This window comes from Schistocerca piceifrons, chromosome 4 (assembly GCF_021461385.2).
Source record: "Schistocerca piceifrons isolate TAMUIC-IGC-003096 chromosome 4, iqSchPice1.1, whole genome shotgun sequence".
NCBI lineage: Eukaryota > Metazoa > Arthropoda > Insecta > Orthoptera > Acrididae > Schistocerca > Schistocerca piceifrons.
In genome coordinates, this window is record NC_060141.1 from 473,527,690 (window position 1) to 473,543,651 (window position 15,962).

At 41.0% G+C, this 15,962-nt stretch overlaps 1 protein-coding gene across 1 annotated transcript in view; it reads left to right on the forward strand.

Annotated features, from left to right (window-relative positions):
- The first annotated feature begins 2,567 nt into the window (after positions 1-2,567).
- Positions 2,568-15,962, forward strand: part of LOC124795506 (methyl farnesoate epoxidase-like) — a 197,858-nt gene continuing 184,463 nt past the window's right edge. The window contains exon 1 of the mRNA XM_047259567.1: positions 2,568-2,695. Within this exon, the coding sequence (XP_047115523.1) occupies positions 2,587-2,695 (109 nt within the window). The 5' untranslated portion in view covers positions 2,568-2,586. The remainder of the gene's footprint in view (positions 2,696-15,962) is intronic.

Here is a 15,962-nt window from a genome sequence, read left to right on the forward strand (position 1 = left end):
TTTTGGCACAATATAACTAAGATATCTTCCAAACAGCTTCCAAACGGAAACAAAATAAAGCTGATGCTACATTTAAAGTACATTTACTTCAAGAAGAGAGTCCCCAGTTACTATATCAGAAAAAGCGTGAAGAATACGTAAGTTTAAATGTAAAAGCGGATAACATTAACCAGGAATGGAATAATATAAAGGAATCGCTAATTAAAACAGCAGCAGAAGCACTTGGCACAAGAAAGAAAAGTTCTTTTTTTTCAAAAGGGACCTGCTATACTGGGATGATGAAATACGTAACTAATTGAAAACAAGGAGCATGAATTCCCTAGACGATCAAGACCTGAGACTTGATTATAAAACGAAATCAGCTCTACTCAAAAGGAAAGTCGAACAAGATAAAAACAATCATTGGGGAAAATGTATTACGGATATTGAACATGATGTCGAAGGAAAACAAGACAAAGCATACACGATAATGAAACATTTAAACAAGGAAGATAAGGACAATCTGCAAATGAACAGGGTATCTGAACCTAATTGGCTACAATACTATAAATCACTCTGGATGGATGTGCAAGATACACAGGTGGTTCCGTCTGAGTCTGAACCAAATAGGAAAGTAGAGTTAATAACGTTGGAGGAGCTACAGGATGCAGTAACGTCTAGCAAGAATAGGAAGACTCCAAGGTGTGTAAAATTCAATACAGAACTGATAAAATAGGTACCAAATATTGGAAAAACAACATTCGATTTTATGAATATTTGCTGCCGAAGTGGTTATATACCTGAAAAGTGGAATATGTAGCCCAGGTATACCCAGTCTGTAAGAAAGGAAACAGATATGAATGTCAGAACTGCAGAGGTATTAGCTTTCTGAATTCATGTTATAAATTATAAGCTAGAATTTTAAGAAAGCAACAATCGCGAGTCGTTGAAACTACGCTATAATATGCCCAACGTGGTTTTCGAAAAGGTAGAGCATGTTTGGGCTGTATCTTCACCATGACATAACTAATAGAAAAACACGTGAATTCAATTCACCAAATTTTCTTGCCTTCATTGACTACGAAAAGGCATTTGATAAAGTAAATTGAAACAATATGTTGGAAATTTTAAGAAACAGAGAGAGTCCATCTCATGTGAGCTGTAGAGGTTCCATACGTGAATAACAAAATACAAATAATAAAAGCAGGCAGTAGACATAATCTGATTGAAATAAACCAAGGAGTTAGACAAGGGTGTCCGTTCTCACCCACTCTTTTTAAATTTAACGATGTGGATATCAGTACTCTACTTTCTGCTGACGGCCAAGTAATTAATAGGCAAAATGCAAACGTCTTACAAGAAACAGTCTTTGATCTAATTAAAATAGGCAGAGAATACAAAATGAAAGTCTCCATCAAAAAGACAAAATCAGTGGCAGTTTTAGGACACCTGCCCGTGCGAGTTAATATTGAAATTGTTAAGCAGGTCACAGAGAAAGTTAATACATCGAAATATTTATGGTGCAGTATTATGTACAGGGCGATCAACGAGATATAAATATGTTAGACCTGTTTAACTATTTATATAGAATTTTTCACAGAATATTAGGAAAGAAAGTTCACAGAGATACTCTTCTGAAGTTCTATAAGGTTCTGGCTATACCAGCACTGCTCAGTTGATGCGATAACTGGACTCTTAAGAAGAGAAAGATGAAAAGAGAATAGAAGCATATGAAATTAATTTCCTTGGACACGTGGCTGGATACACTTTGATGAATAGAAGGAGAAATTATGAAATCTGAGCCGAATTGAATATGCAAAACATAATTGATATAATAAAAGAATATCAGTTAAGACGGGAAGACAGTACTCCAGCTGGAAGAATCACTAAAGCCATACAGTATAAAACAAGAAGCAAAAGATCTTTAGGAAGGCCGATAAATGTCTTGAACAGTTTTGAGGGAGATGAAACAGACCAAAAAATGTAGACGTGCATGTATGACTAAAAGAAAGAATGGTTAATAGGACACTTTCTGAGGCATCAAGGAATCCTCAGTTTGGCAGTAAAAGGGAATGGTGGGGGAGGGGTGAGGGGGGGGGGGTTGTAGGCGGAGAGCAAGGTTTGAAAACAGTAAGCAGATTCAACATGATGTACGTTGCAGAATCTTTGTGGAAATGAGGAGGTTTGCGCACGATACACTAGGCTGGCGAGCTGCAGCAAACCAGTCTTCGGGCACAAGACAACATAACAACTTGTTTGAAATACGCTTGTATCTTGTACTTGTAGAGTACGAATGTAGGTGTAGAAATAGAAGTAGAAACTGTAAGGCAGGAAGTGCGTAAATGGAAGTTCTCTACCTGTATTGGAAGCGGTCAGAGTGACATGCAAACTAGGCATTGGTCTGGAGCTGACAGATACGGGCAAGATGAGGGAACGAGCCATCTGTCTTCGCCAGCGGCGAAGAGTGCGTCAGCGAGCCGCGCAGCAGCGGGGCTGGGTGAGCTGAGTTCCCCTCCCTGCCCCTCCCAACGCGGCTGCTCTGCGCGGACGGTCGGTCCGTCACCGGACGCGGCGTCAGTTCAGTGCTCGTCGGGCCAGCCGCCAGCAATGGGAAGAGACGACATGCTTTCTCTGGTGCTGCCTCTGCTGCTCGCCGCGGCCGCCCTGGGCGTGTGGCTCTGGGGGCAGCTGAGGCGCCCTCCGGGATACCCGCCAGGTAAGGCGCCACCTGCTGATGCAGAACGTCCTTATTGGAGGCCCCAACACACACACACGAAGCTATCGGCTGGTCGATCGCCTGACCAATTTCGTGCCAGCTTGCCTACGTCCCGACCGACTGCACTCAGCGATGGCAGCTCCGCAGCCCCCATTGTTGTGACTCGACCATCTTATGTTCGTTGTTTATGTTTTACGAGATGCCGCTTGATTTTACACAGAAACAGAAAAGAGGGGTTTCCCCTGGCTGTATCAGAGGTAACAAGGCTAACCAGTAAAAAAGTTGAGAGAAAGCTGTGGGCACAGAAGTGGCTTAACCCTTTCAGACCCTCTGGCTACAATTATGTACCTTAACTCTTACAGTGTCTTAGCTGCAACAGAAGTCTTTTCCCAATGGAAACCTTAGGTACACATTCGTGAATGTCATTACGTGCAAGTGCCGCCAACTGTTGAGCGCCGCTATGAAAATATCAGCAAGTAAATGTAACAGTGACCACCCCGCCCTGCACTAATGGTGAGATATCGGTCTTCTTTTGGTGTTGTGCACTGTGTACGTCCCGTACTGTAGCGCCTGGACACGTTTGCTGTCTGCTGGAATCGTTGCCATAATTTTGAGATCACACTTTGTGGCACATGGAGGGCCTGTGCTAGGACCTGCTGGGTTTTACCAGCCTCCAGTCGCCCTAGTATTCTAGCCCTCATAACGTCTTCAGTATGTGTTCTTTGAGCCATTTTCAACACACAGTCACCATTAACACGTCTCAAAACGTCTGCACACTTACTCGCTGCACCGTACTCTGACATGCACCTACACACCTCTGGGTATGTGGACTGCTGCCAGCGCCACCGTGCGACGACCGCAGGTCAGATGCACGGCATGGTCATACGCCGAGGTGATTTAAACTCGCAAACCACCCACTAGAGCGTTGTTTCACCATGTATCAGCATTATCCTTAATTTATGAGCATGAGTGTAGAATCACTCTGTATAGTCGCGAAGGGAGGTACGCCCTACACATCTTCTGTATATCAGTTACTGACAAATCCACGGCGGATAACACTTGTTGCTGCGCTAACTCCTACTGTATAACGTGTGCAGTTGTAAATCTGGAGCAAGATTCTAGAAATTGCCTATTTCGGTACGACTGATTAGCTGAATCTGATGATGTGTCGCGCTGCAAGAACTTTGCCGGAGGTCTACGACTAATAGTATCTCAAGAGACTGACAACAAAATACGTCAGAGATGTTTGAAAGCAAAATTTTCCGCATTTATAATCAAATAGAAGATATGAAAGGATTCTATGAACACTTAAAAGTGAAATATAATACCGCTGACGACGAACAAGTGCTCGACATCGGTTTGGTAAATTAAAAAACGTATAAGAACCACGCACCGATGTCATTATATGGGGTGTTTCTCATTAACGTTTAGAAAACCCCCAAAGCGACGCAGATGACTTGGAGAAAAATAAATTAATATGAGACACATGGAGCCACGCACGTGCGAGAGGTACGCCATCTGCTGACGTCACATGTTCAACATTTGTCATCCACTTTTGGGGTATTTCCCAACATCTGCGGCCCCATGCGTCTTGTCTCAGCTTATCTTTGTCGCTTAAGAGGTTTTTAAACGTTCATAAGAATCACCCTGTATATACAATAAAAAGTTTTTCATCAATGATCGTTATCAATCCAAAGATTGTTTTGGACATCACAGTGTTTTACGAGACATGGTCCTGTTGGAGAGTGTATGTGTTTGCCTGCCTCCGACCTACGGACCGGCCTACAGTTTAAAGTGAATTACAAACCACGGCATTTTCCATAGCAACAAACACAGCCAAAGATGAAAGAAGCGGTAAGTGGCAGACAAAAATCTTAGGTTTGACCAGGACCGAACCCAAGATCTGTGGACTTGTAATCTGGCATTTTTAACACTCAGACTCTTTCTTTTCCTTTTTTGTCTCCCATATTCCCGTATACCCCCTCGTTTCTCTCTCCAAAAATACCTTCTTCTCACGCTATATTCTGTAAAGTGCTTTTTTGCCGTTTTCTCCTCTCCTTTCTCATCATTTAATCCTTAAGTCTGCCAACGATTCACTTCAAAAAATGGTAATACACCCAATACATTTCTGCAGGTAAATTGCTTTGATATTTAAAAGCTAACAACATCGAATTAGTACACACGAAATGTTCCACCGATGTTGGGTGGCGTATGGTGCTCAGTGAAATGTTGCTGTAAGAGGATGCTTCCTACCAGTGTTAGGTGGGAGGGGGTGCTTCGTATGAATGTGCCGTAGCAGAGAGTGCTTGGTACCAATGTTATCAAGATTATTATGGAGGTCACTTTTTTAGTTAATCTTCTGGAACTCAAATGAGTAAATCTAGTGCTTCCAACAAGTTAAGAAATATTTCTTAAGACTAGAAAATTTTCATTAAAATATTTTTACTTTACGGCAATAATTTTATCTTACGCAAAAATTTAAAACTCTAAAAATAAGTTTCTGAGTAGGAGCGAAAATCATGTTGCATATCAACGATAATAACAAGCATAGAATTTAATTTCTTCAAAGGCGGTGGAGCAGGATATAAACTTAGGGAAAAAACCACTTTTACACCTTTGATATCTACAAGAAATCGTTTGGTTCTTAAACTTCATTTTATAAGTGCTTTGTATGATTTTCAGACTTTCTTTCTTTGCTATTTTGACTGGATTAATTTAAGCTGAGTGAATGTGTTTACGAAGATGGATGTTTTAAGCTTTCGTGATAAATATAACCAATGCTCAGCACTAGACTACATGCGCGTGGGCGAAGGCCTAAACTTCACTCAGCCTGGCCTGTAGAAGTGACGTAACAGCGTCGGAATGGACCAAGATGTTTCTCGTGTCCTCAGTTTCACATTTTTCTATACAGCTATGCTAACTGAACTGCAGAATATGTAACTGTACTGCTCAATATTGCGCTGTATAGTCCCGTTGAAACAGAGAAGGTATCAACTTCTGGGAAAAGACATGTTGTCGATCTTGAAATCTCAGTTTTCTGCCTCATCTGTATCACAGAAAATAATATTTTCTTTACCAAATAATAGATGGACACATCTACATAATAACATGTCCATATTCTTCAGAGACTATTTCAGCGGCTCTACCGTCTGAAACTGAATATACCTTGAGAACGCCGCCTCAGGTTTTGTATGTGCATGAACAAAATGTAATATCTGCTCTAAGGTATGTTTCTGGGATCGTGGAAGATGCTGGCCGAGTGTACTATAGTTTTGATTGTACAGGGTGTTTCAAAAAGTACTTTACAACTTTGAAAATTCATATAAATTAATTCATAGTACCTACAGAGGTAGTTATAGTGTCGGTTTGAAGAGAAATACATCAAGTTTTGTTTCGCTTAATTCGATAGAGCCGAATAGCACCCTAAGCAGCGCTAGTGGCAATTGCGTTTAAGATGGTACCCTTCACTGGACCTGAGCGTGCTAGCTGTTTGTTTTGTTTTGAATAATCGAAGTCGGCGACAACAGTTCAGCGTAATTTCCGTACCAAGTACGCTAAAGATCCTTCTAGTAGGCCTACATTTTATGAGTGGCATAATTGTTTTGCAGAAACGGGATGCTCCGTGAGAGAATCATCAACGTGATAGTGTACCTGGATACGTTACAACAATTTTTGATACCACAGATCGATGAGGATGACCAAGAACGAAATGTTTACTTCATGCAAGATGGTGCACCACCCCACTAACTGGCTGATGTACGGAATTTTCTCAGTGACCGCTTCCCAGGTCAATGGACAGGCCGTGATGCGAAAATTGCATCGCCGCCCCGTTCGCCAGACCTGTCACCACTTGATTTTTTTATGGGGTTCATAAAGGATACCGTGTTTGTACCTTCTGTGCCCCGGCTTCTCTACCTGAACTTAGAGCAAGAATTTACGCAGCCACTGAGCAAGTTACACCTGCAATGCTACAGCGAGATGGGAAGAAATTGACTTCCGATGGGATGTGTGAAGGATAACCAACGGAAACCACATGCATATTTAGTCGAAGGTCAAAAAACTTGATAACACTAAACCTAGCTCTATATCTTGTTTCAATAAGTTTATGTGAATTTCTTAAGTTGTGAAGTACTTTTTGAAACACCTCATATAGTGCTGATGAAGAAGGAAAGGGGTGTCCAGGGACACGGCGTTGACCTCCGCACGACACAGTGTGGGACTGGTCCTATTTCTGCAGCGCGGTAAGGGTAGGTACGAGGAAGCGAGGAGAAAATGTTGGGGAATCCAGTTCGATGCTGTTCCCTAAAGCTTCGCATCTGTCTTGGCTGTAAAAGAGCGCAGAAACCGCAGCCACGCCAACAAAACGTGGAAAGCGTGGCACCACACAAACGAAAGACGCAATAGTTCCCGTCGCACTCCGCAACGTGTAATATGTTTTTTAGTAGAATCGCAGATCATGATTTTTAGAAATAGGTGATAATACTGTACTGAATGAAAACTCTATAGCACAGAAGTCTATAGCCTGATAACGGCAATGAAAGTGTCTTGCACTTTGTATCACATGTCAAAAAAGGAACAGTCCAGAACGGTAACATACAGATACACAACATAACATATTTTTAGAACTGACCATTACAAATGGTGTCGTAGAGCACAGTATTTTTTCTTTGCCACCTTAGATCAAAATACATATTGTCACGTACAGTTAACAGGAATTTGCAATTGTATGTGTTACATGACAGTTTCAGACAAAAGCTTCTGTTTCCTACTACAAAACAATTATTTCGTTGCTTAAAATGGGGATCAAGCAGGTACTTTTAACATTAGATTTAAATCATTACTAACAATAAAATAGTAAAATGGTGGCGTCTCTCAGTCTGTCTCTTCGAACACGCTAGTCTCCAAAACTACTAGACATATTTTTATGGGTTTTCACAGGTAACTTGAGAGTGGCTTGGGGTAAGACATAAGCTTTACGTCATCAAAATCTGATAAGGAAAAGAAAGATATTGCAATTTAAAGTTTTATCCTTGCTGACAAAAGCGAAAGTAGTTCTGTACGAGACGTTTCCAATACTAAACCGCTGAACCGATTTCGATGAAGTTTGGTATGGAGATAGCTTGAACCCCGAGGAAGAACATAGGCTACATTAGAAAATAAAAGAAAATCGTCTCCTAAGAGGGTGAAGTAGGGAATGGAACATATTTTTTTTGCTTCATTAAAGATAAGCCATGTTAAGAAATTATAAAATTTGTTGCATAAAGCACACGTTGGATAACGTACAGCTACTTCAGGCAGTCTCCTGAGGAGAGCTGACGTTATTGCCTACGCAATACCTTACTTACTCACAGTCACTCACCATAACAAAACTATTGATATGCGTGCACAGCCGCAGGTATTATCTGGTAAAGATATATTATTTCTTGTACATTTAATAATATTTGACAATGAATTGAAAAGTGCAAGGACGACATCCGAAAAATCAGGAGACCAAGATAGCCGACAAACGATTCTTACATTCCTCAGACATTTGTGGTGTGCGGTCCATTGTGTGATCTAGCATTGTTCTGCTGGAATATGCCATTTGGTATTCTGATCACGAAGGATATGACAACAGGGTTTGGCATCCTTTCCACATACAGGTGAGCATTCATCCACCCTTCAACAACTACCAAATTAGTCCTCTTGTCAAGACCATTAGCTTCCAACACAATGATTCTAGGACTTGGAGGGTATAAGTCTGGAGAGTCGCTGCTTCCTGTGACCTTTCAGCAGGTCGTCTGTAGACACACTGGCCTCGATCTGGCCGCCACAGCCAGAAGCGAGACTCGCTGAACACCACAGGTTACCACTCAGTGTCCCAGTCGACTCTGGCTCTACGTCATCTACGTCTTTCGTATTTGTGATATGATGTCACCGGGAAACGACACATGGCAACTCAAGATTTCAACCCATCTGTCCGACAGCTCATGGTGACACTCTGGCCAGCAAAATCTGCCCGGATTTCAGCTGTTGTCATAAGTCTACTCTTGAGAGCCTGTCGAACAATCCAGTGATCTTCTAGTAGTCCTTGTGGAAGGACTTATGCCTACTCACCTCCCTGTACTGTTGTCGTGTGTCCATGTTGTCACGACTCGTTCTGCAATACTTGTACCACAGCTAACTGTCTGTGCGATATGATCCATGGTCTCACATGGCAATGACTCAATCTTTCCCAAAGTCGGAAAGATGACAATAATCTGCTCGTGTATGTCATCTAGGCGTGATGTGCATCGATCTCCATCTGAAAAGTTCCACTACCGTTATACTCACCCAATAGCCGATAGACCTACTCACACCTTTCTTTATACGTGGAAATGGCTTTTCTCTATACTGCAGATAATATCGCGCAACAATGGAATTTTAATCAACATATCACACAGGCAAAGAAATACTCTTCAAGGTTTTCATGGTATATCACGTTCCGTAACCGTATGGCATTGCATCGGAATAGCTGGGGAGAGCGGCCGTAACAAAACTATGAGACAGGTGAAATACCCTCAGACTTCAAGAAAACTGTAATAATTCCAATTCCAAAAAAATCAGGTGCTGACAGGTGTTAATATTGCCGAACTATCAGTTTAATAATAGCCTAGTAAAGTTACATCTGCGAAATATGGAATACTTTTGATTTTAGGTATGCTGTATGTACTGTACCTCTTGTGAAAAATCTACGTTTTATATCTTCCCCCTTATGCGTTATCCACCATCTTGAAAAAACCGCTAAAGAATGGCACTTTTTTCAGGTTTTCTTCAGTGACTCGCTTTCAGTGCATTTAAGGCAAAAATTTGAAGTTATCAATTTTAAAGAGCGTTAAACTTCATGCAAGTTTCATACATAATATAAATTCGGAACAGCTACTAAGTTAAGACGCAGTAGAAACCTGCAAAAAGTCAAGAAATCGCAAAAAGTTAGCTAAGTCGGTGGATTCTCCTTAATAATTTATTTTAGTGCAAACTTTTGCATTAACAGTTTCAGTGAAAGTGAAAAAAACTAAGAAAAGTGCTATTTCACAGCAGGGTTTTCAAAGTGGTGGATAACACACCAGGGGGAGAACATGTAAAACTTCGATTTTTCACGAGAGGGATAATACATACAACACACCAGAAAATCAACATTTCTTCACATTTTGGAATCCAAAGTGCTGTCGCTACTGCATTGTATGTAATGGTTGCAAAATACTAACACAAATCATTTACAGAAGAGTGGAAAACCTGATAGAAGCTGACCTTGGGGAAGATCAGCTTGGATTCTGGAGCAGAGTGTAGTGCTGCATCAAGCCAAGTTTCTGACTGAATACCTCAACAAAAACGTGTAAATGATTTGTCATATAAGATCAGAAGCAACTTCAAATGGTTCACTAGCATTAGTTTTACCTCCAGAAAAGCACCGTCGCTGAAAGGTGCCAGGGAAATACAGAACAAGTTATTCAACTTGATGTTCTGAATGCTAGTTCTCTTTAAACATCGATTAAAGCAAGATGTTGCGTTCAACAGAGAGAAGAATCCCGACAGTATCCAATAACAAGTTGTGGTAACCTCTGGAGCGTGTCGCATCGTTTAAAGAACGTAATGAATCGAGAAGATGGACGTTTGGGCACATATAACGACATGAATGTCGCGAACTAGCAACGATCATGGAGGCAACTATGGCAGGGGCAGGTGTAGATATAGCTGTTATAAAGCAGGTGGTTGATGATGCAAGATGCAGCACTCACGCTGAAATGAAGACGGTAACTGTCAAGTGACAGGCCTGGAGAACTGCATGAAACTAAACTTAGGACTGATGTGCGAAAGAACAATAATTACTGTAGAATGCTATTATAGGTGGTCTGTTATTTTTGTCTCCATTACACAAGAATTGAAATCGTAAGCAAGTGTGAAATTCGTGTTTCCTTGGCAGCGTTTACAATCACTGGATAGTGCAGTATTGCTGTTTCTGCCTACAGTGACCTTTCAATTGAGTAATCGAAACTACAGTCAGGGACCAATTCAGTGCATTAGCTTGTCACTGGTTCCACACCCTTGCTTCCAGTGGCAGGCTGAAACATTCAGTCGTCCCAGAAGATGCAGTCGGCCCCGAAATTGTTACTGAATCGGAAGAGCACTCTTTGTCTATAGATTAGAATCCTGGTCCAGCACACGGCCTTGATCTCTGAAAAATAACAGAAAGCGAAAGAGAATACTAATTTCGATGACCCAATATTTTTGTCAATGTTACTCCAGACTTGAAATGACAACTAAGTTTGATATTCATGTTTCCTTGGCAGTATTTATAGACACTGGATCAGCGAAGTATTACTATTTTTGCCTATGGTAATCTTTGAATTACGTAATAGAAACGATTGTCGCGGTACTATTCAGTGCTTCAGCTTGCAACAGCTCCTCTCCCTTGAATCCAGTAGAAGGTTGAATTCAGTCCTTCTCGGAGTTGGGCTTTGTTGATGAATCGAAAAAGCACTGTCTTTCTGTAGATTTGAACACTGTGTTGACTTTAGAAAAATGATTATAGAAAGAGAATCTATGTGGAACATTTCAGAAACATGCGAAGCAACTCTCACTACTGCCGCCTAACACCAGATTTGACATCTGGGAACCGGAAACTCTGCTTATTAACCTCGTAGAATGGATCCAGAATGATTATTGGCGAAATACTGAGAAACATTTCGCCCATCTTAAGTGGGGGTGTTTCTAGTCACGGAACCACCATGTACTGTTCTGAGCAATCTGCAGTACACCTCCCGAGCCAATCTCAGATATTCCGTTAGGAAGTATGTCCTGTCCACAGCATTCGCATAACGGGCTCTCTCAATCTCTACTGAAAGTTCTAGTGGTTTCTCTTCTTCTTTTTATGAGGTTGTTTCTGTCTTCCGGACTTTTATTTGCATTCCACTTTTCTCCTTCCTGCTGTCTTACTTGTAGAGCATTATCGCATTGATCGTTCTAACATGTCTGTTTTTCTTACTTCATTTCCTTTTTTTTTTTATTTTGTAATGGTGCCGGTTTGACTGCTGCTGTGATGGTGACATTTTTGTGATCGTCTAACGTTTGAAAGTCTTGGTTTTGATATTCTGTTTTTAATTTTCCCAGCTACAGCATAGCATTCTCGTATTTCGGGATCTTTGTTTGTCTACACACTTCACGTTTAAACTTGATAAATTCGATGTTTTCGGACTTTATAATAAAACATTCGTTATTTCTTTTGATGACTGTTTACTTGTTGCTCATGGTCTGGTTGTTTTCTCTTAAATTACATAAGTGTCGCAATTCGAGTTGCACACACAACTTAAGTATTAACGTAGGACCAGTTTCAATAGTGTGTGCATCCGTTCGTGCTGTGAACATGAGGTAACGATTATCTCTGGTTATAATTAGTGGTGAAAAAAACGATTTGTGTCACCTAAAACTGTGGACGGGCTCTTGATCTTTCGCAGGCTTTATGTTTCGCAAGCAGTACTCTGTCGGTCAGGTAATCCCAACGCAGGTAACACAAACGACAACAAGCGCACCGGTGAAAACAGTTACGAAACCAATTGGGTTGTCCTCATACTTGTTAGGATGAATGTAGTATCGGGAATAGTATGGAATACAACTGCTCAGTGTTGCGACATGATGAAAAGATAGTTTTCATCACTTCAGCTTAGTTCATGTGTGGTACTAGACTTCGCCGCTAAAAAGTCATTTGTATTCTGTGGCAATTCGATATATTTAAAGGTTTTGCGATGTTCCAGCAGTGTGACTTACCTGAATCTGTGTGCTGGCGTACTGCTGGCTAGACGGATTAATGAACTAGATCGTCTCTTCGAATATATCTCGTTGTTTGTATGCGAGTCCTCAGTCGCTAAATGGCCTTTCTTGGGTACGCTAACGGCATTTGCTATGCCACGCTATCCCAGTCCTGTTCATGCATACGTTTCGTCAAGTGCAAGAATGATCTTAAAGGAAAGATAATCCCAAAGAAGTCTAAAAGTTCGGTCATATATTTGTAAACAGGCTATGAACGTAGCAGAACTGAATTAATTCACACGATTCTAAATAAAATAGAAGTAGAATAAAGTGCGCAATAATAGCTTGCGGCATTATGTAACTGCACTATACTTCAACAATCCATAGAAATCGATGTCAGATGAAAAGATTGGAAAAAGAAAACAACATATGAAATTATTTCTTGCATTGACATATCGAAGTCTATTTAATCTGCCGACTAGATTGCTTACCCATGGCGACCTTACACAGACTTACATTTTGGTGTTTCGAAAGTTAACGAGTCATTATAACTGGCCCAAATCAGAAAGCTTGAATTTAATACACATATGACAATGCCACTATGTACATTTAAATGTGTAAGTTGACGCTCAATGATTTCTCGCAGACCAGACTATAAGAGACATGTGAAACTTACCGATAAAAACTTTTCTAAGAACCATAGAAACCTAGTACCTGTCTCAGGACGTATGTTTCTTTGTAGTTAAATCGCAAGGAAAACAAGAGAAATTGCACGTAGGTGGCTTATATGCGGTTGTTTAGTTCTCTCTCAATATTGCATGCGTAAATGAAGAGAAGATGGAGCTGATGCTGATATGCAGAGATTTCTATCATTTATGGCCACTGTAGGAGCACAGCTGTATATGCCGCGTTTCACTCGCTAGAACATGCTGTTTCGTACACGGCCTGTGATAGAAGTGGTTATTCTTGTCACACAGAATTGGCAGCAGAGGTCGTTGCCAACTGTCCGCCATTTCGCGTAACTACCACTAACCTACTTATCTGAGCGATAGAAACGAAGCTCTCGATGTCATGTATTGGCAACGATTCTTATAGCACACAATGTCACTTCTGTATTGTTTTCTCTTCCCTCAAATGACCTTGCCTATATTCACCTCAATCTTGAACCCTAATTGTACGCGGTAATTGATTACTGTAGAACACAATGCCTATGTGAACTACGAAAATACTGTTTCGGCAGTGGATAATCAACTTACAAGTCATGGTCTCTAATGGCTTCTTAAAAACTCATCTCTCTGTTTCCTTCACACAGTAAGAGAGCAGAGATTCATACTGATTGTGGCATACAATATAAGATGGTAGCGTTAACCAGTCAAAATTCGTATAATATCTTAGTTGTAAATATTCAGCGTCTTTTTCTGTTCTTGTAATTCACCAATGAGCAGCTGAATTGTTGAATAGAGCACTGCCCTTTTGCCATGAAGAAGATGGCGTTTCGTCGTACTGCGGATTCCTGAAGACAGCCATAGGAATGAAAACAGATGGCCTCGGGGAAGAGTACAGTGGACTTTTTATTCGAGCTATCCTGAGAAAGTTCGGAAGCAACGGGGTGGTTACCCGTCTTTTCTAGTCGGACATATATCCAGCAGGGCACTGTGAGCGAGCTGATAAGATGTGTACATAACAAGTCGCCTTCGGTCATTCGCCCGTGAGGGACAATTGTAGTGATACTAAGATTACTATTTCTCGCACTGAAGCAGTCCTTAATTGAAGAAGCTACCACTAGCATGAACTGTTTCCAATTGTCAAAGAAACTTGATTTTCGCATGTATGCCTCATCGACGTGTACTTAAACATAAAACTATAAATCATTTAAACTTATCTTCTTTTCGCACAGTGGACGTCTGACGAATATATTTCAACGACAATGCTGATCGCTGTACTTTGCAAAGAGTAGCTATATCACTTGCTATTAGGGGAAACAGCTTTCATGCCCCAAAATAACGGGACATTTCTGTATTTATGACTGTTCAATTCGCCCGTTGTCGGTTTGAAGAACGATTTTCGACACTTCGACACTATAATCCGATATCTACACTGCAACCCGACTTAATCAACGACAGTTGTATCATCTTGTTGTACATGGATGTTTACCATAGTGTTGGCACGTAAAACATTCCCAGTAAGACTGGTGTGCCGTGAGGAGCATAAACACACCCCCACCCCTCCCTCCTCCCCCGCCGCAGCCAAGAGTACTGAGAAGCTAGTATTCCCAATGAAGCTTCCCTTAGAGAAAGAAACTCTCCAGTGCTACTGAACGCTTTTATAATTATAAAACCATGAGAAGGTTCATTCCATAAAGTATTTCAAGTCTTTCCATTCTATACAGAAAATGTTTGAGAAGAGATTGCTCGGGCACTGAAATCTCTTCAGAAAAAAGAAAGGTGGCCACATTTTTCGAAACGAAAACCGTTCATGAATACTAAAAGTCTTGGAGTATAATGAATTAAAGTGTTGACGTGCTAGAATACAACGGATATTGCATCACCAGCCTTGTCATGGTGAGGTGTTAACGTGCATCGAAGATACAGATAGCCGTACCCTATGTGCAACCACAACAGAGAAACATCTGTTGGGAGGCCAGATGAAACGTGAGGTTACTACAGAGGGCCAGCAGCCCTTCCAGTAATTGCGAGCGCAACAGTCTGGGTGATTGACTGATCTGACCTTGTAACACCGAACGCCTGAATGGAAGGAGATTCTACAGGTGTTATATTTCCCGAGAACCTGTAAGTCTACTATATGGCTTAATGATTATGGCATCTTCCTGGGTAAAATATTCCGGAGGTAAAATAGTCTTCCACTTGGCTCTCTGGTCGGAAATTACTCAGGAGAATGTCGTCATCAGAAAATACAATTCAGGTGCTCTACGTGTCGGAGTGTGAAATGTTAATTATCTTAAACGGACAGAAACATTACAAAACTGAAAAATAGAAATCGCTAGGTTGAAGTTAGATACAATGGGAATTAGTGAGGTGCATGGAAGGAATAACAGGATCTTTGGCTAGGTAAGTGCAGAGTAGAGGGAATAGAGACACGAATACTGTAAGCGGATTCCCTTGGATGTGGGTCGCAGTAAATATGTAGAGAAGGTGGATAGAATAGCAGTCTTCAGACTGAAGATCACCACCACCACCGTCACTACAACAGCAACAACAACGACAACAACAATAAGAACCGATTTGCAGAAAGAGTAAGAATTAGAATGTGTCACAGAAGCATGTGATATACATGAAATAATACAGGTTGTGTGGTGGAAAAAACTGCTACGTTTGCTATAATATTCAATACTCCAATGTTACCTGGCTGCCTTAAGACAGATTACATTGGACTCAAAGTGAGACGATTATTCGAAATCCCCTATAATGTTAAAGTGGCCACAGGTTTCCCATACCATATTGTGATAAAAAGACCTTGCAAGCAGCGGAAGATCGTGTCAAAC